General features: G+C 40.1%; 1 protein-coding gene across 3 annotated transcripts; it reads left to right on the top strand.

The window, feature by feature from the left end:
- The first annotated feature begins 217 nt into the window (after positions 1-217).
- arhgef6 (Rac/Cdc42 guanine nucleotide exchange factor (GEF) 6) lies at positions 218-24781 on the top strand. Of its 3 annotated transcripts, none has more exons than XM_028589134.1 (22): positions 218-586; positions 1837-1920; positions 3750-3834; positions 8240-8361; positions 8721-8925; positions 9419-9471; positions 9987-10081; positions 10377-10472; positions 11716-11838; positions 14533-14671; positions 15053-15112; positions 16344-16490; positions 18022-18108; positions 18297-18378; positions 18972-19087; positions 19244-19423; positions 20763-20783; positions 22946-23042; positions 23250-23348; positions 23460-23559; positions 24173-24227; positions 24585-24781. In XM_028589134.1, exons 1-22 carry the CDS (start codon positions 422-424, stop codon positions 24705-24707), a joined length of 2334 nt encoding a protein of 777 aa, XP_028444935.1. In that variant the 5' UTR covers positions 218-421; the 3' UTR covers positions 24708-24781. The 3 variants fall into 3 exon arrangements, with proteins under 3 accessions (XP_028444935.1, XP_028444936.1, XP_028444937.1); XM_028589136.1 differs by lacking the exon at positions 218-586 and adding an exon at positions 1582-1662; XM_028589135.1 differs by lacking the exon at positions 20763-20783 and having other exon boundaries at positions 219-586.
- The last annotated feature ends 181 nt before the right edge of the window (positions 24782-24962 follow it).

The following is a 24962-nucleotide window of genomic DNA, read 5'->3' as shown; positions in this document are numbered from 1 at the left end:
GTTTGCAGATTATTTACATGCCAGTCCCCCTGATTATGTATCCTGAGTTAATCCCACAGGAGGTGGAACTGTTTTCTCTTGCAAAATATGCTGATGCACGTCAGATATCCGTTCCTTGATGGTGTTGCCTGATCATTGCTGCATTTTAACTTGTAACGTAATATTGGAGAAAGTGCCCTCTGCCAGCATGTGGTCCTTTGCAGAGGAAACCTACTCCTGTCTATTGTTGAGGTGCCTATTTGCCAGTAGGGGTGATCATCAGATTTGCGTGTAGAAACAGCGGCGTCCTTCCCCCACCGCCTCTTTTTTTAACTTCTACTAGAAGTGCGGATGTGAGTTGCGTATTGATACGGAACAGGCCGCCAGTTTTTGTTTTTTTTTGTAGCAATGCCTGCTTAGGCAATGATCATTTTGTGGAGCTATGAATCCAGAGGAGCAGACCGTAACGTGGTTAATATCACTAGGAGTGCTCAGCTCGCCTAAAAAGAACATAGCGGACCCGGAGGAGTTTTTGAAAACATCGTTGAAGGATGGGGTCGTCCTGTGCAAACTCACGGAGCGGCTCATACCTGGTTTCACTCCCAAGGTGAGTTGTTGTTTTAAGTTAACTTAGTCAACAAATGCCAAATGATCGACGGCTCCTGGGGAAAGGAAGGGAGGGGTTTGATGAAAATGATACCGAGAAAAACTTCTCCCTGCAGCAGGCCTTTCGTTTATCTAGCTCACAGTACTCGAGCCGTGAAGTTTTACTAGCCACCTGTGCGTCTATGTATAATACCTAATGCATCGAATTACAGCTGCATTTGTTGAGTTTTCTGATGATGAGATTTCAAGATGTGGCTTCCTGTGAAGCGAGGAGAATGTTCCGCATTCTTGACATGATCGAGTTAGTGTGAACACCCACCATAACAGGACAAATTCGGCAGGAAGAGTGCATGAAAACATTGGACACATTGGCTCGAGCAGGGGATTACACAGGACTCGATTTTTAAACAACTTTTTGACGCAATAAGTCAACGTTAACAACACGCTTCGCTAGTTGATGAGACGACAAAGTTCATAATGACAAATAACAGTTGCAAAGACAGTACGTCACTTCCTACTGAAAAGCCTCTTGCCGGTGCGTTTCTAGGATGGCGACGGTATGTCCCGCCCTCTGCCGTATTCTTCCTCTGATTGGCGTACCCTGGTTTTCTTACACAGCACTAACCAATCTTACTCCTCAGGCATACATTAACCACGACTACTAGCCGATCAGAGGCAGAGTATGGCGGGCCATGCCTTCGCCATCCTGAGGAACGCAAATTTGCTCTCCTTTGAAAACAGCGGCGTCAAAAAACGGAAGTGGTAACTTCTCTCTTGTACGATTTCCTACATTGCCTAGCAAGCTAGTTTGTTGCACTTTCTGTTTGGTTGTCATACATTTCTCTAAAAAGAACAGTGGACTTTACTTACAAGCAGCGAAAAGCCAAACGTGTCTTCCATATTTCGTTTTCGAACCTTGCGACGCGGCCGTTAACAAGAACTTTATTTTGAAAGTTTGAAAAGTGAGCGGATGTTTTGCTTAAATCTGGCTACTTTGACGTATCTGTCTGTGGTGTTGTTAATGGTTATGTATGCATGAAGGAGACGCAGGGAGAATCCACAGTTATTTTGTTAACTGTAGGTTTACCACATTCGGATATGATACAACAGTGTTACTTTATGCGCTTTAATATGTAGCGCTAACACAAATTCCAGTAATGTCGGCCATGGATAAGCGCTTGTGTCAGATGTCTGTCTGACATACTAAGCCGTGGTTTGTGTTTTATATATTTATTTCGTGTGTGTGCTCAGTATTCCCAGGATCCGAGAACTGAAGCTGACTGCATTACCAACATCAGGGAGTTTTTAAGAGGATGCTCGTCCTTGAAAGTGGAGGTAAGTTGCTGTCAAGTTGTGTACAAAAGTATGATGTTTCGACCTGTCTCTTTTCTATTTCTTTACTTAGCCCTCTAAACGCACTGCAGTTTACACACAAGACTTCAACACACTCTTGCTTGTGTTATGATCTGCTTAACCTGCTGGCATATGTTTTCCTTTCACGCCCATGCTGTCAGTCACTCCCACTGACCAGACAGTAAGGGAACTTTTCTGACTAGTTGTTTTCAAATGGTTACAACTTAGTTTTCAACAGTGTTTATTTCCCTTTTTAATTTCCCTTTCTATTTTATACTGCAGTGTCTTTTGCATACTTGTTAGTTGCTGCAGGTTAAAACAATTCCCTAGGCATACACTGCAGGGCTGTATTGCTAAAAAGATGTCCTAATATTGGAAAGGGGCAAATCATTCACAGATGTTGGGTGTTTTCTCTGTCTCTGTACCAGCCTGTTTGTGACTGCCAAACTGGACAGTAATTTCTCCTTCAGCTTTATAAATAGTTCTTTCTGGTCTTGAGTCACATCAGTTGGTTTCTTTAAACAGCTAATTGAGTCAGCTAGCTTGGCTCACTGCAAAGTCAAGTGGTTCAGTAGTTCTGCCCAGCTGGCTTGTTATGTCTGGGAGCTTTCATCCACCAACCCTGCTATAGCCCATAATTAGACCGTTTGCGGCCAGCCAGTAGCTCATGGGCAGAAGTTATTGGAGAGCCACTGTCAAATGTATCAGTCAAGGGATGTCTGTGGTGCTACAACGAGCCCTACCCATCCTTTGAGCCAATAATGTGATCATGGTTAGATAACTTTTTCTCTCTTTTCTGCCATAGCAAAAAGTGTCTGTTTGTCCAGTGACTGCACAAATAGAGCAGTCATACTGCTTTCACTTCTGCTCTGAGAGGCTGAAAGAGGAAGCGCCAATTACTGTTAAAGGCTACTGATGTTTTTTTTAAAATTATAAACTGCATCAGATTACTTTTATTTGCTCTGATTTCATACACGACTACAGTTGTTCAGAGTAGCATGTATTCATAACATGACTCATTCAAACTACTGGCTCTAACCGTGGTCAATATGTCAATACTGACAACATCAATACCGTGATGTAAGGCCTAAGTACTCCATTTTGTTTTATCAATGCAAATGGGGTTTTCCAGTATTTTCTACTTTTAAAACCAGTGGCACAAATATTATCCATAACAGTGTGTTCTTTTTTTTTTTTTTTTTTTTACATGATGAAAAGCAGGCTGAGTAGTCCTGTAGACCCTAAGGGTGATCCCATACCCAGAGATGGAATGGTCACCCTTGCTTTACTCTAAATTAGGTTCTTACACAACTCCTGACCAAGGCTGTAATACTCAAACTTTATATTTAAAGATGTTTTATTTAAAATGTGAAACCTTATCTGCTGGAGGAAAGAAGATAGCTGTTTGAGATTGTGTGTGTGTGGGTGTGTGTGTTAGCATCAATGTGTGTGCGCAAGTGCACAGCAAATTGCAAATGAGTCTGGCGCTGTCTGTTATATTACAAAACACTAAGTCACAAAATATGGGTCATGCTCAACATGTCATTTTTTATCTCAATCTTGTTATAGGCTTATTCATAGCCTATAACAAGTGTGTGCTTCATTGTTTGTGTGTGTGTCTCTCTATTGTTTGTCCTACAGCCTGGAATGTGTCTCTCACGGTTTCTGTGTACACTAATCAACACTACCAGTAGAAAAACATCTAATTTTGATTTACTCTTCTTCCACATCTGATGGATTCCAGCTTGTATGAACCAATGGTTTGGTTTTTTTTGGCCTGATGCCATTTTCTCTGTTACTTTTCCATCCAGGGGTTTGAACCAGAGTGGTTATACACTGGCGAGAATTTTGGCAAGGTTCTGACCACTTTGCTGGCAGTCAACTTTGCCACACAAGGTAAGAGTTTTGCAGTCTCTATATGTATCTCCAGTCCCTCATGGGGACTGCTTGATTAAAGTAAAGAATTAAATGGTAGTGAGTAGTTGTATTAGCTCTCACGTTATGGTATCCTGTGTCTGTGTATTGCACAAAATGTTTCTTCAGTGCTGATCCCTCCCTTGTCACTTGATGTAAACATTCCAATAAACAAGCTTGGATAGTGAAAAACAATACATGTAGCTACATATTAGCAGTGGCCAGGTGATGCCTTTTTCCACATGTATATCCTATGATGGTGGTCTTTGTCATTTTTCACAGACTATGTACCTGCAGCCACTGTAAATTATGATTGAGTGTGTTACCCATGGGCAGCTGGCATGGCAGTGTGTGTTTGTGTCATGCTGGGTGCCATATTTACTAATGTGCATCCGTTGATAGACCCTGAATGATGTCCCCTTTTGTTCATTTTATGCGTTTTTTTACATTAAGAATTAAGCTCAAAGTGATGCAAAATGCATAATTAATATGATTATATCGCACATACACTCCCTTTTCAAGTGCATTTCTATAAAGAAGGATGCAGCATAAAATGGTTGGCAGTGCAGCACGCCCACAGCAGTTTGGTGGTAATTGCTTTGCTCGAGAGTCCTTGTTTGGGGGCAATGAAGAGGTAAGCCCAGTCTCCCTCTAGTTTCCAGCTCACAGATGCACAGGGAACTAGCAGTCTTAGAATTATTTAGTCAGCCTTTTTAGATCAATCTACCACCTCTGCGTTTTTTATATATATATATATATATATATATATATATATATATATATATATATATATATATATATATATATAAATTGCCTAATGTTCCAGGCTATTTGAAAACATGAGTTTTTCACATTCCTGTATGTAAACAGTGTAGCGGGATTGTGCATGGAGCATAACATTTGTGCTGCGGTTAATGATAATCTTCATTTCTAATTAATTAAATAGTCTATAAATGTCAGGAAATTGTGAAAAATGAATGTTTGCTAGACCCAGAGGTGACTTTTTCAAATAACTTGTTTTATTTTACTAATGGTACAAAACTCCAATTTACAGATATTTAATTTACAATGATTTACAACAGACAAAGGAACCAAATGCTAGCAGCAGCAAACATTTGGCATGTTTTACTTAAAAAATGACTAAATTAATTAATTATTATGTAAATAGTTTTTGACCCATCAATTAACCAGCTAATTGTTTCAACACTACATGATATTATCTTCCTCTCGTGAGATGTTACACTTGACTTTGTAAATGCATGATCAGTCTTTTTTTTTTGAGTGCACTTGAAGGGAGGACGCGTGCCACAGTGTGAGATGTGGACCAGAAGCCTCTGTCAGTACTCTGCCTCTGCTTGATATGCAAATCTATGGCTATGTCCAGCAGCTGTTCTCCAATCTTCAAAAGTGAACTTGATCTGAACTGGATTAGTCACAAGTTTGTTGATGTGATCAAACATTAAAGGCCTCTGTTTTTACTTGTGATCCTCTTCCAAGGCTGGCTTTGCTCCTGACATAAGTGTTTCTGTGCTCAGAATTTAGGTTTGTTTAGGGTAAATGCTTTTGAACATAGCCTGCATACAAAAATAACCGTGTTAACCACAGAGCATAGTTGACAGAAGGGCTTGTTAGGCTTCTCTGTGTGCGTTAGGAGTGGCATGTGGGATCCATGAGCCCCACCTGCAGTACACGATGTGGACCATCCGGCTGTCTTTAGTGTCCTTTTTCATATCAGTTAGGCCTCCCTGACGTCTCAGCATATGGAAAGCAGTAGGGAATCACCAGCCTTTCCCATCTTGACATGTATTGCATATGTTCCAGCTGATGAAAAAAGATTAAACAAAAAGTGTTACCATGAAACATAAGTTAATGTCAGTTAAAGTGAACTAAAACATTTGTCTGTTACTAAGGCTAATGGTGCACTTAGATTTATCTTTTATTCTTCTGTGATTTGCGCAAGGATTAGAGGGTAAACGTGGCTAGGATCCTGTTGGCATTTGATAGGGAGAGCCCTCAGTTGGTTGGTTTTCTGCTTATTGTGTAAGAGGTTGCAGGTTGCATGGCTACCATGTGTCACTTTTCAAGTGAGTACTGGCAACTAAATTGATACCTCTGTCAGTGCACGCCAAGGACTGCACTTACACTGCAGCACAGCTGGCAGCTACTGACCCTAAATCACTGTTACTCTGCTGCACCGGCACAGAGATGACAGACACTGTAGAGGGGTTGAGTGTCGGTAAAATAAACTTTTTTTATTTTTTTTTAACCACTTTAGATAAGAGACAGGGTTGAAGGACATTATGTGAAATCCATTAAGTCAGTGGTTCTCAACTGGTGGAGCCCGCCCCCCTGGGGGGGGCGTGGACACTCTCCCGGGGGGGCGCGAGTAGGCTACAGGATGGGAAAAAAAAAGAATTTCCCCCATGATGAAATGCAAGTGGTTGGACTGTAACACACAAACAAATCATCCTCCTGGCGACTTTTTTGTCAAAAACTAATCTAGCGACTTTTACTGGTGTTATTGGAGACTTTTGTGGTGTTTGGAGACTGGAAATCACGTATCACTCTGCAGCTACTGTGCTCAACGAGCAGCGGGTGCTGCCGTGAGCCCCTCCCCCGTCCAAAAACACTCACAGGCGGTCAATCTCTCAGTAGCCTCGCGCAGCAGTCCCAGCCTGCAGTCGGACCAGAGAGGAGACACACACCACTCCTCATATAAACTCAGATTTTGCTCCTTGCAGACAGAATGGACGCCTTCACACAAAAACTTGACCTCTGGCATGGCCGCATCAGTCGAGGGAACTGCGACATGTTCCCCAGCCTTGCAGACTTTATCACTGATGCACGTCACACGACTTCTCCTCTCTATTTCAATCAGCGTCTGAGCACCTGTCAGCAATGAGAGAACAGCCACTGACCAATTGGGAGTGAGAACGGGTCAAATTAATTTCCTTGTTTATGTTATGAAGACGATCGTGTGTGTGACTCGAACATCACACACACACACACACACACATACAATCACGCAGGGTGGATGCAGAAAAAAACGCAGATGAGACAACACAATGACCTAAATTGAGGACAGCTACACTCGTTATTTTAAGTGCAATGATAAGTTAAAGTACTTTGTCAAACCGTATGAATGTGTGTGTGTGTGTGTGTGTGTCCCAGGCCAGATTAGGAAATGAACTAACAATGTAAAGATCAACAATCCACTGACCGTGACATATATGTTCATATTTGATGAATTCAATGAATTATAATTTTTTGTCTTAAATCCACCAGCCGTTTTTATATTATACCAACATTTGCAGCATCCTGAGCCTTTTTGGTAAGGTTCCTAGGAAATCTCAGCCCAGAGTAATTAATTAATAGTAATAATTATTATTCTCCCCAAAACAAGTTTCCTTTCTATTTTTAAAGAACTATTAAAAGAAATTGCAACTTTTTTTGCAACTTTCACTGTCTTCTGCAACTTCATTGCAACATACAAAAGACACCACAACTTTTATTGCAGTTTTTAACAAAAGCTCCCGTGAAATCAGGCATTTTGGGCCGCAACAATCTCAAAAAAAGGCCACAAAATCCTGGAGGGACTGCCCTTGGTTGTTTTTTCATGTGTTATGGTGCACGTTCACCAGTGTTTCTTTGTTGTGGTGGTGCGCGTAGGCTACTCCTGATTTTGTCAGTCATCTCATCTCTTATATGCTGTGTCTCTATGATCCTCTCCTGTCCTATTCATGGTAGCCTACTCGTGGACATTGCGCCGTCATCACGTGCTGTAGTAGGGGGGGCCGCCTTGATAATCCTGCATAGGGGCCCGGTGTTGGCTCGTTACGCCACTGACCTCCTGCCTTCTTTCGTCATTCTGGGCAGCATTGATGCAGGAATACTCTCAACTCTGTGACGTCGCCTTGAAGATTCTCCTCCCTTTCGCGTCGGCGTATTTGTGTGAGGCAGGATTCTCAAAAATGACGCACTCAAAACCAAATACCGCAATTGTGCACAAATCGAGGATGATTTGAGGCTATGTTTATCAGACATTTCGCCAAGAAATTGGAGGGGGCCCCAACTGCAATGAACAAGCTTTGGGGGGGCCCAGCTTGCAAAAGGTTGATAACCCCTGCATTAAGTTGTCAGAGTGAACATATTTGCTGAACTGTGTGCGTGTGATCCTGGGACTGTGTAGCGCAATGGAACATAATCACACAAATTAGCATCCAGATGTCAACTCTGCATCATGTGCACCTGCATCAACTGTGATGATAATATGTGTTTTCGAGGTGAAGATGTTTACCTGATTAGAACAAGGCCAGGGAGTCATACATTCAAAATATCAATGTAACCAAAATAAAAGAGGCTCTGTATTTTCTCTGTTTGTCCCTAGACTGTGCTACTGAAAGGTCATGTTCACAGTCCGGTGGCCACTCTCCTAGTCAGACGACATCTTCACACACACTCTCCTCTGCCAAATCCAAAGGCTCTCTGCGTAGACAATCCAAATCGGTGGTATGGTCACTTTTTTGTACAGTTTATCTACATTTTCTGTCTTTCTGTCGTCTACTCAATTCACATGCTTGAAACTGGTTCACCCCAGTTTGATTTTCCATATTTTGCAAATATTATACGATGAATTTGTCCGATCATTTAGTTGTTGTACCTCCGATGACCACACATTGCATTCCCTTGCACAATGAAGGACAACACATATAATGCAACGCGTAATTTAAAAAATAAATAAATGTGCAGGTCAAAATTTGGGTGAATATTTTTTTAAATGTAAGGTATATTATGCTCATACGTACAGATATTTTTGCTGATACACCCCATGACATTTGTGTTTGTGCTGCTGACCGTCCCTCTAACAGGAGATGTCTGAGAACGGTGGAGGCTGGCAGGTGATGGTGAAGGCCCGGTTCAACTTCAAGCAGAACAATGAGGATGAGCTGTCATTCAATAAAGGGGACTTGATCCATGTGCTGCGGCAGGAAGAGGGAGGATGGTGGGAGGGCACACTCAACGGCAAGACGGGCTGGTTCCCCAGCAACTACGTCCGAGAGATCAAACCCTGCGGTGAGTTGGGCCACATAATCATGAGTATGAATTCCATGTATTGATAGTGTATTGTATCGTGGTAGTGGGATTGAGTATGATTGTGCCATAAGTTTCAAAGGGAAATGTAAAGATGGTGTAATAGTAGAGTATGATGATGCAGTGGCATTGTTCTGTTAAAAGATGGAAAGCTGCAATGGAAAATATTCAAGTTGAAAAATAGCTGTGTATGTAGTGGTTTTTTTTTTTTTTTTTTTTTTTTTTTTTTTTTAGTATTAACACTGAATAAAATCATTTGCACGACAGAATCTGAGTTAGAAATTCTGAGGTAATATGATTGTAACCTGTAATCGATTTCCCTATAATACATTTTTTTTTTTTTTGTCTTAAATTGGCTGTGTATAATCCCAAACAGATTTCGAAGATAGTTATCATGGTCCTGGATAAATGGTTTCTTTTTTTAAACTTTTTGATGATTATAATATATTAGCTCTGTTACTTATCTCCTCTCCAGAGAAGCCATTGTCTCCTAAAGGAACTCCGCTGACCAAGAACTACTATAGTGTGGTGAGTCAAAATTGAGCAGGACATGTCAAAATGTTTATTCTTTATGTCACTTTGCTTGCACACAAAATGTGTGTTTTTATGTAGATCTTAATACGTAAAGCAGGAATTCATAAATTGCCATTCTTAGATTTCAACTGTTTATTGGAGTTTGTCAAAACCTTTATTGCCACTGTCCTGGTTAAAAAGTGGCAAAAACAATGTATTGCATCTAGCAGAGTTTCCTCATTTTGTTTATTTTTCTGGAGGTATCTTGTTATTAACTTCAACAAATACTGTAAGTCACTTCTCCATTTTAAACCACACTATCAGCATGGCATCACATTTTTTTTCTCACATTTTAAGTGAACTAAAGATAAAATAATAAAGAGTACTAATAAAGTATTGTAGACTAAAAAAAGACATAATTCCTCCTGATTTTCCTGATCATTAACCAGTTACATTTTACTTTTAGAAAATACTGTGTTTGCCTGGAATCTGCCAACATTAAGGTTCTGCTGGTTGTGCTGCTTTTGCAGGTGGTACAGGACATCTTGGAACATGAGCGGGAATTTGTCAAAGAATTACAAACCGTGCTGAGTTGTTATCTACGACCTCTGCAAGCCAGCGACAAGTAAGAGTAACGACAAGGAGATTTGACAGATCCATTAAAGGGCAAAATCCATTAGACAGAGGGCAACATGTATTACCATGGTTAATTGGATGATCCAAAATTCTTGAATAAGATTTTATTTTTATTTTTTGACATATGAAATTAACGTTTTCAGAAATGGGTCAATATTGTTGAATTTACTGAAATTGTAATCAATGATAATGCTTACTGTACTTTCATGTTTAACTTTCTTCCATCGTGCATGTTGTAGGAAAGCTGTATTGTCTCCGTTAACGCTAAATATGTGTATATTCAGGCTGAGCAGCGCAGACAGCGCCACACTGTGTGGAAATCTGGAGGAGATACTCACCTTCCAGCAGGCTCTGTGTGTGGCTTTGGAGGACTGTACCAAGTAAGTCATGCTTAGTCTCGCTTTGCCAGACCATCCACACGCTCGCGAGCGGAGGAGTGTCTGGCTACTCCAGAGAACATTCCAGGATGGGAGAAAAACGTCCACTGGGTTAATTGGCATTTCTTTAAACCAATCACAATCGTCATTGGGCGGCGCTAAGCTTCACACCAAGCCGCTGTAAAATAGTCGTGCGAGAGAAAACTCAGATTGGACAGATAGTCTAGCTAGCGGTCTCAATTTACCCTGCAGAGATCTGAGGAGCAGTCAACCATAGTTCTCATAAATCCACCGGAGTTTAAAATTCCAACACATAGAAAGCGGAAGGAAAACGGACATCAGCGCAAATACATACATCCGACGGAATTGGGAATATCAGTGGGGAGAAATGTTTGGACCACAGTCTGCAGCCTGCTGTGCTTCTTCTGTGAGACATAATCAAATGCCTTTTGACGACCATTCTTGTTTTCATTTATGTGTTTACAGTCGCTCATTTACTACACTGCACACATACAATACATTACTGCCAAGTGTTCCGCAAAGCAATCATACTTGATTACATTTTTGCAGTCACTTCCTCCCTCCCAGACATCTCTTGCTATGTATTGGTTCATGGTACAGATACCAACTTGCAAAGACTAAAAATAAAAACAATGTTTGAAATGGGTAATTCGTCATAGTAAACCTGTAGCCGAATATATTTTTCTCAAAGTTACTATGTTTGCACACATTGATTTGGTGCATGCTGCACTGGTGGGGAATCAGACATCCAAAGTTACTGGAAACAAATGGCTGCCTTGGGGGAAAATACATTCATACATTTAGAAGTTATGCTTTGGATAATGGCTGGTAGGAATGTGAAATGTGTACAATTTTTAATACTACTCATTTTAGCTTGAGGCCTTGAAATGTCTTAAATTAGTCTCAAATTCAGTTTAAGAAATCTTAAGATATAATGGTGTTGTAATGTTCTGATGAGAAATCCGTTGCGTATCAAAGACCTGTATTTGTCCAGGTTTTAAAAGTGCAAGAACAATCTTGTATTCTACCTTTCAGTAAAAACGTCTTTGACAGGATACAACTTAAACACGTCCTGAATAATGGCTTTTCAGTTATTGGTAAATTATTCAGTATATCATCACTGCAAATGTTTTCTTCATCTCTTTGCATATCTCTCTTCTTTTCCCGACCCTTTCTTCACTCTTCCCACCTCTCTAACCTTGTCTCGGTCTGTCTGACTTTGCAGAGTCCCAGAGGGCCAGCAGCGAGTGGCGGGCTGCTATTTAAACCTGATGTTTCAGATCAAGACTCTGTACCTGGCTTACTGTTCCAGCCATCCTTCAGCTGTTTCCATCCTCACTGACCACAGGTCAGCCCCTGCACACACAAAACGGCATACCACAACAAAGAAAAGTCTGATTCTGAATCATGAAGATATTTGAGAATCAGGATAAATAGTGCGAATGTTTTAAGCCCGCCACCACATGACAACTGTGTTAAGTCGTTTAGTCTAATTTTCAGTTTGATGTTTTTAGACTTTTGAATGCCTTTTTTAATGTGGCTCATGGTGGCAAACTTTATTTCTTTAATTTATTATACAGGAAAGTTAAAAGTAACATTAAGTTACAATATAAACAGGCATGACTCAGTTTAAAAAATGGTTTCCAACAGGTTCCTGTTTTGCAGAAACGTAAAACATTAGACACAACTTACAGTACATAAGGACAGACACATTTGTACAGGACCTCTGCATAGACTAGACCGATGCAGACATCTAAAACAACAATACAGTTTTGGCACATAAGGACAAAAACATTTAGTACAAGACATTAGCGTGGGGTAGACAGATGCAGACAACTGAAAAAAATGCAGACAAAAAAAACAATCTACTCACTCAACTGATGAAAGTTACAACTCAATAGTAGCTAACAAGGTTTTTCCTAAACAGATATAACATCATTATAAACATAACATTATAAATTATGATGTAAACCAGTAGGGGTCACAAGATGAATTAAAGGGGTCATGAGATGATTTCCTGGGTATGAAATAAGAAAAACAAAAAAAACAATAGTCTGCGGTCTTTTATTTCTCAGACTCTTATCGGAGTTTTGTTCTTGTAAAAATACAGTATGGTTTGTACCTCTTCCTTTCCCTAAAAGTATTCAAATGAAACCTTCTGAGAAGACATGATCTCTATTTGATCAAACTGCTTAAAACTCAGACATGCACCCTGTAATGTGTTAGGGGACATAGGGGTTAAGGGGTAATGTAACCAACCTAAATGCCCTCACACTTTGCTTTCTTACCTGTCCTTTTCACAGTAATGTGTTCTTGTATTTGAGAAAGGTTGACATGGGTCATTGTTGTGTGATTTCTGGAACTACTATATGTTGTTTTCTGTTGTTGAGCTGTAGTTTAGCTTTTTACCACAAGGTGTCAGGCTTCCCATCTGTAAATGACGAGGAGTCTAACCTGAGTCTGTGCGGTTACAATGAGACTCTGTGTGCTAAAAGTTTCCTTAAATCCAGTTACTATTAAAAAGCATTGACTGGGACCTGCTGTTATGAATCTGTATTGCATAGATCGCAGTTGCTGCTGAAATAGCAAAATAAAGTTTAATGATCCAATCTTGAGTAATGCAGAAGTGGCTTGTCGGATTCTACATTGCGAGCTGCAGATGAGGTTGAATTACACACAGGAAGTCGACTGTTGACAGGATACAAAGAACTGTGGTTAATGTAGATAGGCAAACAAGGCACTTTTTCACAGTAAGCACATTTGCATTTCAGTTGCAGCCTTTTTTCTGTGACATTCACATTTACTCAATGTTAACGGTTAGTGTTGCTGGTGTAGTGTTGCTAGGTGACCATATGATTGAAGTTTTTATCATGGAAACTCATGAATGGTGTTACTTTCAAAGCACATTTTCAAGTTTGCAGTGAGGTGAGCGCATTGCAGTTAAAAGGAAAAGTAGTGCCTTTTCACATTTTTTATTAGCACCCTTACAATTGTTTGTGGTCTATTCTTGCACACAATACAACCATAATATACAGTTTTTTTTATCACAGTGTTAGTGATTGTTACAGCAATGACAAATAAATCCTATGAAACCACATGTGGTTAAATATCAGGCCCACTAATGGTGTCATTGTATATTATCAAATTTTCTCTTTTAAAGGATTTTTTTTTTGTTTTGTTTTTTTCAGTTTTAGAAAACAAATGTATTCATGTTTATTTGTGTTATGTTGTATGTAAATGTATCTTTGTTGTGGAGGCGCACATAATTCTCAATCTGCGGAAACAAATTTTAGAATAGATGTTAATTGCCATTTGCACAGGTACATGGCCGTACAGGTACATAGGATTTTCTGTGTGTTGCCCTTTAGAGTCAGCTCTACAAAAATATAAAATATAACAAATAATACAATAAAAAATATAAAGCTATAAAAATAAAAAATTTAATATAAATTAGAAAAACAATATAAAGAGAAAACAGCTGTAAGATAAATAAGGTTATAATTGCAAAAGTGCACCGGAAACGTACACTGTGTAAAAACTACTTGTGAATATAGATATTATTGCACTGGAGATTTTTCGCATTGTTATTGTACAAAGAAAACATTGTTATAATATTGCACTGGAAACATACATTGTTAAATTTTCATAAATGTTCCTTTTGACATTAAAATCAATCTATTTATTTTCCACTTAATCTACACAGCTAGCATAATGTTTAATAAATGACTCTCTTGCAGTACATAGCATATCTGAAATTTGACTAGATGGTAAAGTCCTACTGTGTGTACCATCTGGACTCAGGCATATTTAGTGAAAACTTATTACTTTTTACTGAAATAAATTGTAAAATTAATGCGATGAAATTACCAAATTGTTTTTTGGGGGTAGCATTAATTAATTTACGGTACCATCAAGTTCTTGAGCCTTGATGTGTACAGTCAGGGTGCTGCTCTGTACTTTGTAGTTTATCCCCTTAAAAATAATCTTAAAAACCTTAACTGTGCATAAAAAGTGTGTTTGTGTGTGTGTGTGTGTTTAACAGTGAAGAACTAGACAAGTTCATGGAGAGCCAGGGAGCCAGTGCTCCAGGGATCCTGACCCTGACCACCAGTCTCAGTAAGCCCTTCATGAGGCTCGACAAATACCCTACGCTGCTGCAGGAGCTAGAGAGACATGTGGAGGTACAGGAGAAAATAAACTGGAAATATTGAAGTGTTCTATAATTAGTAATTACATATTTTTTTATTTCATATACATAAGGAATTTAAAATACTTTTCAGAATGTTGTATTTATATCTGTTTATTTGTAAACACATTTTACCTATTTTGTGAAATTGAATTTTGTTAATTTGATTTTTGCCAAACAACTAAATGACGAGTAATGTCAGACAATGTATGTCAGTGGAAAATTAAAAACCCTTTAGTCTTTATCTCTTTTAATCTCTAACTTATTTTTGTATATTACTGCATACCTAGTATGTGTGTGTGTCTTGCCTTACCATTTAGATGGCTCGCTTCAGGCTGCTATGTGTGATCTGATGTGTTGTTTATTTCCTCCACAGGAAGCCCACCCAGACTATGCTGACATTGTAAAAGCGACAGCAGCATTTAGGAGCCTAGTGGTGAGTCTTGGACGTCCAGGGGGCTCTGCATGCTTACACTAGCCTTAAACTACATCATCTTTGTTAATCTCCATCAGGTATTAGGCTCGTTCAGTGCAGAACAAGGCTGAGTTAAACAACCTGTAAGCCCCTCATGTCAATTCTCAATTATTAGATTGATAATGGATTTCCCATTTTTGTCCATTTATTGATTTATCTTCCCAACAAAATTCAAGACACTGTTTTGTGTCAAAGGTTGAAATGTGGCTTAAGTAATTTTGCTTTTAAAATGTATGCCACTTATGTTTTGTCTCTAATGTTAATTAACCAACTTAAACACTCTTGTGTGTGTTGTTTTTGACTCTTTGTTTTTACGATGTCACCTTTGTTGTCAGATGGGCTACACACAAAGGACAGTGTAACGTAACATAGCACTTCATAATCAAGCACAGCTCTGGCGAAAGGGGGAAAAAAGTGAATGGTAGTGTGTGCTGCATGTTGAGTGATCATGTTGTTCCTACAGTGGGTGTGAACTGAAATGCCATTTTAGAAGAGTTGGATTAGAACCGAGCAACCGCATTGTACCTGAGTGAACATCACTGAGACACAGTTTCCTCGGTATAGCTCCAAGTTCCTAGTAAGAATAGATGAAGTGACTCACATGTCTCTTCAGCAGAGCACAGATCACAAAAAATACTGACTGTTGTAATTTGCCAGTCTAATTTTGCATTGTGGGTTTTGAATGTGTGGTTGGATGTGCAGGCGCTAAAGAAATGCTAGTTACATCTCTGCAGTGCTCTATGTACACAAGCTCATTTTTGTACAATGTGCAGTGGAAAACGACAGATGTCATTTTTCTTGTTTGAAGAGGGAGAGCCCCTGCCTGGCACCTGAGATAGGCTTACCTTATGTAGCAGGTTACTCCATATACTTCTGACAAAAAAAAAAAAACATGTACACAGTAAATATCAAAGGAAACGGTTACATTTTTCTAAATATATCCATAGTGGGAAAAATATATCTGCTCCTTATTACTCAGTATTTCTAAATGGCAAGACACCAACTTGTTTTCTAAGAGTATGTGTCACATACTTGACATTGTGTAATCTGGACTAAAACTCTTCAAATCCAGAAATCTAGAAAAAGATATGAATAGCAAATATAATCCCAGATCAGACCAAATATATTTCCAAAGTAGCCAAATGAATTATGAAACGTTTTGTCATCTTCGTTAACTTATGTGTGTGTTCAGACACAGTGCCAGGAACTGCGGAAGCGCAAGAACCTGGAGCTCCAGATCTTGTCAGAACCAGTGCGGGGCTGGGATGGAGACAGCATGAAGAGCCTGGGTCATGTGGCTTACATGTCCCAGGTCCATGTGAAAAATGGGTCCAGTGAGGTGAGAGACGTGTTGAGTTTGACTTGCTTCAATTGTCATTTTTTCCCCCATCTAATTGTAAGGATTTGGATGTCTTCAAAGCTGTAGATTAGAGTCCCCTGTGTTCCATTCATTCAGAGGATAGATAAGACTGTAGAAGGTAAAAAAAATCTCCTGCTCCCCTATAACGAATACTAGCAGTTTGATATGCAATTGGCATAATTGCCCAGCAAAAAAAAAAAAGATTTAGCATTTTTGTCTTCAAATTTAGACCGCTGCAATGACTTTCATTAGTTCAAGAAATGTGCAATAAATTGTATCTTCTTTCCTTTCATGAGTCCAAATTGAGATAAGTGACTTAGTCATCCATCAGCTCCTATTTTCAGAGCCTGCATGTGTTATATTAAGTCTGTGGGGAAACCTGCCGAAGGAACTTTACTGTATATGTTGCATTTGCAATGTGGCCCAAAGGTGTTGCACCTAGAGGAAAAACACGTATGTCAACGAAAACCCCCCCTAACCCTTTCTGGCGGACATTCATTTTTTTAAACAAAAATCCTGTCTCGCCTATGGTATTATATCATGTCCCGTGTCACTTCTCGCATGTGTTTTTTCAATACAAAATGTAGTTTGGAGACCAGACATACACATTGGGAATTCTCTTGGTGAAAGATCTTGTATTGTGTGACCCCCTGTTGCCAGCGAGTCATCATGTTGTGTGAAAACCACAACTTTAGACTCCCGATTTTGACGGTACATTAAGTGTGAACATTACAGCGATAAGCCAACTTTGAAAGTCATGTAGTGTGAACTTAGCTTAACCAGACCGAGAAAGTGTGAACGGCGCCTTGAGGTAAAGTGCGCTAGATTTGTTTGACTAATGCTAAGACTCCCAGTTACCAGTTAAGGGCACAGATGGTACCTTTTTAATTCCAAAACCCAAAAGTGTATAATTTTATAAAACAAATGTAAAGCATTTGTCTTGGCCTAAATTAGTTTTTGGGTTCCTAATATCCATGAAACTGAATGGTGGGGGGGGGGGGACAAACCTTTATTTACCTCTTGTTCAATATCCCCCTCAGGTGTGAAAACCGAAACCTATGTAGGCCATATGCATACTGAAAAACCATCTCCTCTTTCTTGTGTGGTTTCTGTGTAGGGGTCTTTTTTTTTTTTTTTTTTTTTTTTTTTTTTTTTTTTGTCAGCGGTTGGAAGACAGCCCAAGATTGACATTTGGATTCACTGTCTTTTAATCACTGCTCACTGCTTTCCAACCACCATACTAGTCACCATATTTATTCAACCTTCTTGTCAGCTCATCTTATTTTCCATTCATAAAACAAGTCAAAACAGCCTTGCCAAACTGATTCCTCGCTTGAGCTAAAATATGCCAGTGTCAGCTATGAGTGTTTCACATAACTGGGTGTGACATAAACTGGCACACATTTGGTTTTTGACAAGCAACATAGTGAACCGTTTCAGCTGCAGCCACTTTCCTTTCACTGACTGCATAAACTAATAGGCCAACCAAATCTTTTTTCATCTCTTACAGGAAAAAGAGGAGCGCTATCTAATGCTTTTCCCTAATGTGTTAGTCATGCTCTCCGCCAGTCCCCGGATGAGTGGCTTTATTTATCAGGTGAAGTACATTGTATACAACAAGTCCGCTACATCTGTCCTTCATGAGTCATTTTTCAGTTTGTTGTAGTTTTAATTTTTGTGGGCACATAATTCCATGAGTTTTATAATGTGATAACGAGATATATTACATACTTCCTACCTATGCCATGGTGTCTTATTTCCTCTTCCTTTGTTTGTCCCATTCAGGGAAGACTGCCACTGACAGGCACCACAGTAACGAGACATGCAGAGGATGCAGACAATGCCCACTATGCCTTGGACATCACAGGTTTGCATCTGAAGCTCTGTAGAAAATTATGACTCCTTCTTTTAGTTTAGTTGAGGATACAGCACTAATACAGAAAAAGAATCGTAGATCAAGCACTAGCTCATTTAACAGACATGGGACAGTTGTCACTCCAATCCCAGGGAACTAATTCATATGACAGTACTCTGAACATTTTAAATTTCAACTAGTTGTCAAGGCAGCCCTTCTCCCGGTGAAATATTAATGCTGGGCTCTGTACATAGTCAATCAAAGGATATCAAACTTGCCCTACTTTTTCAAAGTATACCAGTTGCTACACATGGATCTCGATGAAGCATTTGATTCAAATAATCCCTTGACTTCAACAGTAAGAAATGGAAGTCCCCACCACGATAGTCACCAAAACATGTTGCTTCACATGCCTGACACAGTATAGTCATGTCTCTTTATTTGGGGCATTTGCAACCTGTCAACAGGTTTGATAGTGTTCATTTTGTATTTAATCATGTATTTGTTCCTGTCACACAGCATGGCATTTTAAATTTTGGGGGAAGTAGACCTAGATCTATGGCACCTGCATTCCCTAAGTGTGTGTGTGTCTGTGTGTCCTGCAGGAAGCATGATCGATCGTATAACAGTGTTCTGCAGTAGTGCCCAGGAGTTACAAGACTGGCTAGAGCACCTTCAGCCCTTTACCAAAGGAGGAAGCCCCACAGGCACCATCTCAAAGGTACACATCGCAAACACGCACACATACAGTAAATGTAAAAGTCAAAACCATACCAAAAGTGAATCCGGCAACATGCGGAGGTGTGAAAAGACTCAGACTTTCATTGCACGTTACACACTTGCTTGTCTTCTTTCCTTTCTTGATCGTCCCATGTAGACTGTAGAAGGCAAGCCACAGAGCATGGTGGGCCCTCCCACTCACCTCTCCCACCTGGGCAGCCTCAGCGCCGTCAGTCGCGGCCCCCTGGAACCGCCCAAGATCAGCAAGCCCTGGTCTCTGAGCTGTCTGCGCCCCGCGCCTCCCCTCAAACCCTCTGCTGCACTGGGATACAAAGAGGTAGGAGGCTGTAGAGCTTCACAAACAAACCTACACAAGCTTGATATAGATGCAGTGTTAGTCAGAAACCGCAATAATAAGTCCCCATCTTCTACAAGTCCCCTTCTGTAACTCCTTTTCTATCTCTACTTTTTTCAGACTTTCACTGTCCTGTTTCACACAAACCCTTCCACCAAACGCACAAATAACACAAGTGAAGTAGTGAAGACATACGCACATTTAATCCATTAACTGGACTAATATTGACACATAAATAGCAAAAATAAAAGTAGTACTCCAACTAGATGAGTATAGATTTACATAGATATTCTGTGAAACCCAGTGATTACCTACAGTTGTAATCTGTTGGCCGCCTGTAATGTACTTTTGTACCTTAGGACCAAAGTAGCTTTCAATGTTTGGATATGTATGTTGGATTAGTAACTTTTTCTGCCATTGAACATTTTTATTCATGAGTAGCAGGAATTGTTATTCGATAACTAATGTTTTGAGTGTTTTTCATCAAGGCAACAAAACCTTAATTAACTACTCCTTAGTGACGTTTGATATTTTACAATACAACAACTTAAACTACATGTGGTCACTGGCTTTAAAAACCTTGCGCTGTGATGACGACAGGAAACTCCTTCGCATATGTATATTAGTGCTTTGCACAATGTGTGGGCCAGCTAACTAAAGTACACAGTGACTGAAAAGCAGCAACAAATATTAAAACAGTATTAATTATGTACGTAGAATACGGTAGATTTAAAACTACTTGAGTGTGTCTGAGACATGACAGGGTATGATTACGTTCCATTAACGGCAGCAGGATCCCCATGTCTGACTGGCATTGAGTGTACCAGCACTTATGACCTACTCGGCTCTGAGTGTGATGGTGGCCACTCTGTCATCGGTATGAGAGGTAAAAGCTTTTACGCAGTTATCAGTCAGAAGTTTCAGTTAGTGTTTTGTTGTGGCGATGTGTTGACTATATATCTACAGTAAACATGCACGTAGGCACTTCTGTACTTTTTAACACAAAATACACACATATACTTTCAGCTATCCGCTTTGAGAATACAAGCTACAGGCTCGTAGCTACCTTGCTCTTTTTCTCTGCCCTGCAGAGATTGCATGCATAGTCGTCTGAATGCATAACAGTCTTTCTGCCAATTTCTCCATGTATCCCCTTTTTTACATGAAGTAATCGCCCTATTCTGCATAGACTAAGAATAGGTGAATGGCAGAGCGGGGTGTAAAAATGTTCACTATTAACTCTCTATCACACCCTTTTCTCGTCGTATGTTTTCATGCACATTTCCCCTTTTTCTCTCTTTCTCCATCCTGCTTTCTTTAGAGGATGTCTTATATCATGAAGGTAAGGTTAGATCTCACTCTGTTTCTGTGTGTGTGGGTAAGGATGTGGGGGGTGGGATGGGTTTGTGTGTGTGCGCCTGTGCCCCAGTGTTGAGCTGTCATGTTATTTGCTTCACTCCTTTCTCATTGTCATGGGTTTCCTGTTTCGTATGTGGCCCTGCATGTTGGCTCATTTTATTTATTTATTTTAATGCTCCAAAATTATGTGAAAAACACACGCAAAACTACCTCAAAGGGACAGAAACTGATGAGACAGAAACAAAAATGACCAAAAAGAGACACAACACAATGACAAAGATACGCAAAACCCACAGAGACAAAATCCCCAAAAGAGACACAAAATGTATGGGGAATTGTATTTTTTTATTGAAAAACTTATTTTCTTGAGGAAGGACACTTAAACCCCCCCGCCAAATTCGAGCACCTACAGTATGTCTTCCATAAACTGAGGGAAAACCCTGTATTGTATCAATTATCTGTTCTCATGCGGCAGTAGTACTAAATTTCTACTCTAGGTGCTATTTTTTGGAAAACTCCAATCATTGCTGATTTTGATTTGATTTATTGGGATCTCCATTAGCTGGGGCCATAGCCACAGCTATTTTTCCTGGAGTCCACCCCTCAACTTGTGCAACTGATGTGTGTGTGTGTGTGTGTGTGTGTGTGTGTGTGTGTGTGTGTGCTGATGATGTGCTTGCACAAGTGTCACATTTGAATAATCAGCAACCCAAATATGCTGCCATAGGTTGGATGATGTCTCTTTTGAATGTCAATACATGTTTCTGAAAAACCTGGTGGGAGCTATGTTTTCCATGCGTGATGATGAGCAATTGTATTAGACCTCACAATGATCCACATTAGTTCTTCGCCAGGTGGCTTTTAACAAAACTCCAAAAGGATGCTAAAGCTCCTATATGTAAGGCAGCTGTTAAACATGTTGGACAAAACAGCTTTACATAAGGTGAGCATATACTGTATCAGGTCCTTGTGTCTGTAAGCTTCTTGTGAAGTTCTCCTGCTCCCAAGCAGCCATAAATATCAATCATGCGGCTTTAAAGTGACGTAAATCTCATGGAATGTGTGTACGCTGTGCATAATGCGCTATTGATGTACTCCAAGCAAGTGGACGGAGCTATAAACGCTGCCAATCTTAACACAAAAGCTGCAGCGTGCCACTTAATTGCCATTTGCACACCACCCCTATTTCCCCTTTCCTCCCACTGTCACAATGAGAACACTAAACCAACAAGGGAAGAAGCTCATTACACGTCAAGAAAATGCGCTTTGTGCTGTGTGCCTGAGCAACTTCAAAGGTTCTAAGAAACATGATGTCGTCAATTATTCCTCCTGATTCTTATGAGGGACTTTTAGGAGTCTCTGGTGGAGTTTCACGATGCCCCATAAATTACTGAAACAGACAATTCCGTACTCTCGGTTTCCCTATTGCGTGTTTGACTAAGCCTCTCCTCTCCTCTCCTCTCATGGGGCAAATTACTACATGTGAAGTATTATAAGAATATGACATTCATGGCCACAAGTTAGCGCTACCCATCAGTTTTTAGTGAGCTAATTATTCATCACACCTCAGCTTTTAATGTGTCATCAGGAGAGGAAACCGACAACCCAGCACCAAAAAAGAAAATCTCTCATTCATAAAACCACATCATTGTGGTTTTGCTATAATATTAATGTAATCATATCTTAGCTTTTTTCCCCATGGCTTTGTGAACACTGCATTCCACAGGTAAAGCATTTTTCTCCTTCCCTGACAGTAGTCGGTTGTGGGTGAAATGTTTTTGATATAAGTACCGTGAAAAAATGTGGACTTAATACTTAATTGATTAATTTATATATAAATTAATTTATTTTTTATTTTAGATAGATTGATTACCTGGCAGGTTGGGTCACAGTCATCGCCACATGCTTGCTGCCTCGTTTGTTGATGGATTTTGATGTTCTTTGTTCATAAGGGATACGTTTCCCTGTAAGCTTGCATTCTGTTTGGTATGGAGCCTTGGCTTTACGTGTGCGTGCGTGCGTGCGTGCGTGCGTGCGTGCGTGCGTGCGTGCGTGCGTGTGTGTGTGCGTGTGTGCATGCGTGTGTGCACGTGTGTGTGTGCGTGCGCAGGGATGTACTGAATTTTTAATGTCGCACTCCTCCAGGACTCCAGCAAAAGCCCACGGCCCATGAAGAAGTTCCTGCCAGGCAATAGGAAAAAAGAGCGGAAGCCCTCTGATGACGAGGTTCAAACGAGGAAAAGTAGGAGTTTAATCTTACTATAATAGGAAATGTATGGGTAGCATCAGAGATTGTTTATCTTGTTGTTGAGTTATTTTTATCTGTGTGTATTTGTTGAGGATGATTGTGTCTAGCGCCAGCCCGTAAAAGAAATAAAACAGGAATTTGTCTGCTGAATGAAACTCCTAAGGGTGTATTTATGATATTGACGGTCTGTGGTTTTGACAGGCACGGTTGCGCTGGAGGAGGACGCCCAGATACTTAGGGTGATTGAGGCGTACTGCACAGGAGCCAGCCTGCACCAGAACACCACAGGTGTGCGTTTATGTAAGGAAAACGTTTCTTTATTGCCTTCTTAGATTGCACATCTTCAACAGATGATACAGCGATGGATCTAGTTTTTTTTATTAATTTGTGTGTGTGTGTGTGTGTGCGCAGCGGTGCGGAAAGAGTGCATCCCTCAGGTGCTTCTGCCAGAGGAAGAGAAGATCATTGTGGAGGAGATGAAGAGCAACGGGCAGACCGTTATTGAGGAAAAGTATGTGTATTATTACTTTGGAAAATAGGCCTTCATTTACTTGTAGTACTAACAGTATAAGGCAGTGGTGGCCTAAAGGTTAGAGACGCGAGCTTGTGACCGGGAGGTTCCCCAGACTGACAAGATAAAACTTGAAAGTGAAAGAACAGCACTTGTCTCTCCCTCGTTACCACCACTGAGGTGCCCTTGAGCAAGGCCCTTAACCCCAACAGTGCTCAGTGGCCAGCAGATCAGACTCTGGTTGTACTGGGCAGCTTCCAGGTATGAATGTGTAACTGTGTGAATGTGATCAGGGCGTTCCTGTAAAAGAGAGGCTGCTTCTCAGTGAACCTTCCCTGAATGAATAAATAAATGTTAAAAAAAAATAACCGTGGCAAAAGGGGCTTTGTCATTATTTGTATTTGGATCCTGATTTTTTCTGTAATTAGATTCAGAATTATGATATTGACCCTAATTAGGCTGTTGAGGCATTATTCTTTACACCGAATGACCTTGGGTTGAAAGCCAGTATCACATCTAAATTGTGTTTTTACCTGCTTAATACATAAGCAGATGTTTGAAAAGGAAAAAAATATACATACTGATATTGTCTTGCAATAATTCTTTTTTTCAGGAGCCTTGTTGATGCTGTGTATGCTTTAAAGGATGAGGTTCATGAACTAAAAAAGGTAAGTGTGAATTTAGTTTGACTAATTTAATGAATCTGATAAAGTGTTTCACTAACACAGTACGTGTAGACATCACACAGATATATGATTATATTGCTTTCTTTATATATTATAATCTTTTTATTATCAATTTCACTGCCACCATCAATGTTTGAATGGGTGGGTGAATGAGAGGTAAATTGTCAAATTATTTGTCCGGTAAGGTAGAAAGGCCATATAAAAATGCAGTCCATTATAAAGTCGGTTTCCTGGTGTATTGGCCAATCTCTAGAATTTTAGTATAGAGATTTGTACATTTTGCAAGCGGGATCAGTCAGACAACCCGTTAAATACTGTCATTATCCGTATGTTTTACAGGAGAATAAGTGGATGAAGCAGTTTTTGGAGGAGGAGCAGAAGTCTCGTAAAGATCTGGAGAGAGTGGTTCGAAAACTGGCCAAGCAGAAGAATGATTCTGCTTGGGATGACGGCGGCCACTGAACACATCCATACGATCATCTGTGTGTGTGTGTGTGTGTGTGTGTGTGTGTGTGTGTGTGTGTGTGTGTGTGTGTGTGTGTGTGTGTGTGTGTGTGTGTGTGTGTGTGTGTGTGTGTGTGTGTGTGTGTGTGTGTGTGTGTGTGTGTGTGTGTGTGTGTGTGTGTGTACATTTATGTAAGCGTGCTTGTGGAGGGTCAGGTGTGTGTGCGTGTCTGTCTATGTTGCGTCTCCATATTTCAATCACACACATTAGAG

Source organism: Perca flavescens, chromosome 10, assembly GCF_004354835.1.
Source record: "Perca flavescens isolate YP-PL-M2 chromosome 10, PFLA_1.0, whole genome shotgun sequence".
NCBI classification, from domain to species: domain Eukaryota; kingdom Metazoa; phylum Chordata; class Actinopteri; order Perciformes; family Percidae; genus Perca; species Perca flavescens.
Note: the sequence above shows the minus strand (reverse complement) of the source record. Positions and strands in the feature narration are given on the sequence as shown.

Excerpts from the sequence above, each read along its gene's own strand:
- arhgef6 (XM_028589134.1), top strand. The coding sequence starts at position 422 with ATGAATCCAGAGGAGCAGACCGTAACGTGGTTAATATCACTAGGAGTG. Across the intron at positions 10,473-11,715 it reads GCTTTGGAGGACTGTACCAA|AGTCCCAGAGGGCCAGCAGC; the intron begins GTAAGTCATGCT and ends CTGACTTTGCAG. Across the intron at positions 24,228-24,584 it reads AGGTTCATGAACTAAAAAAG|GAGAATAAGTGGATGAAGCA; the intron begins GTAAGTGTGAAT and ends TATGTTTTACAG.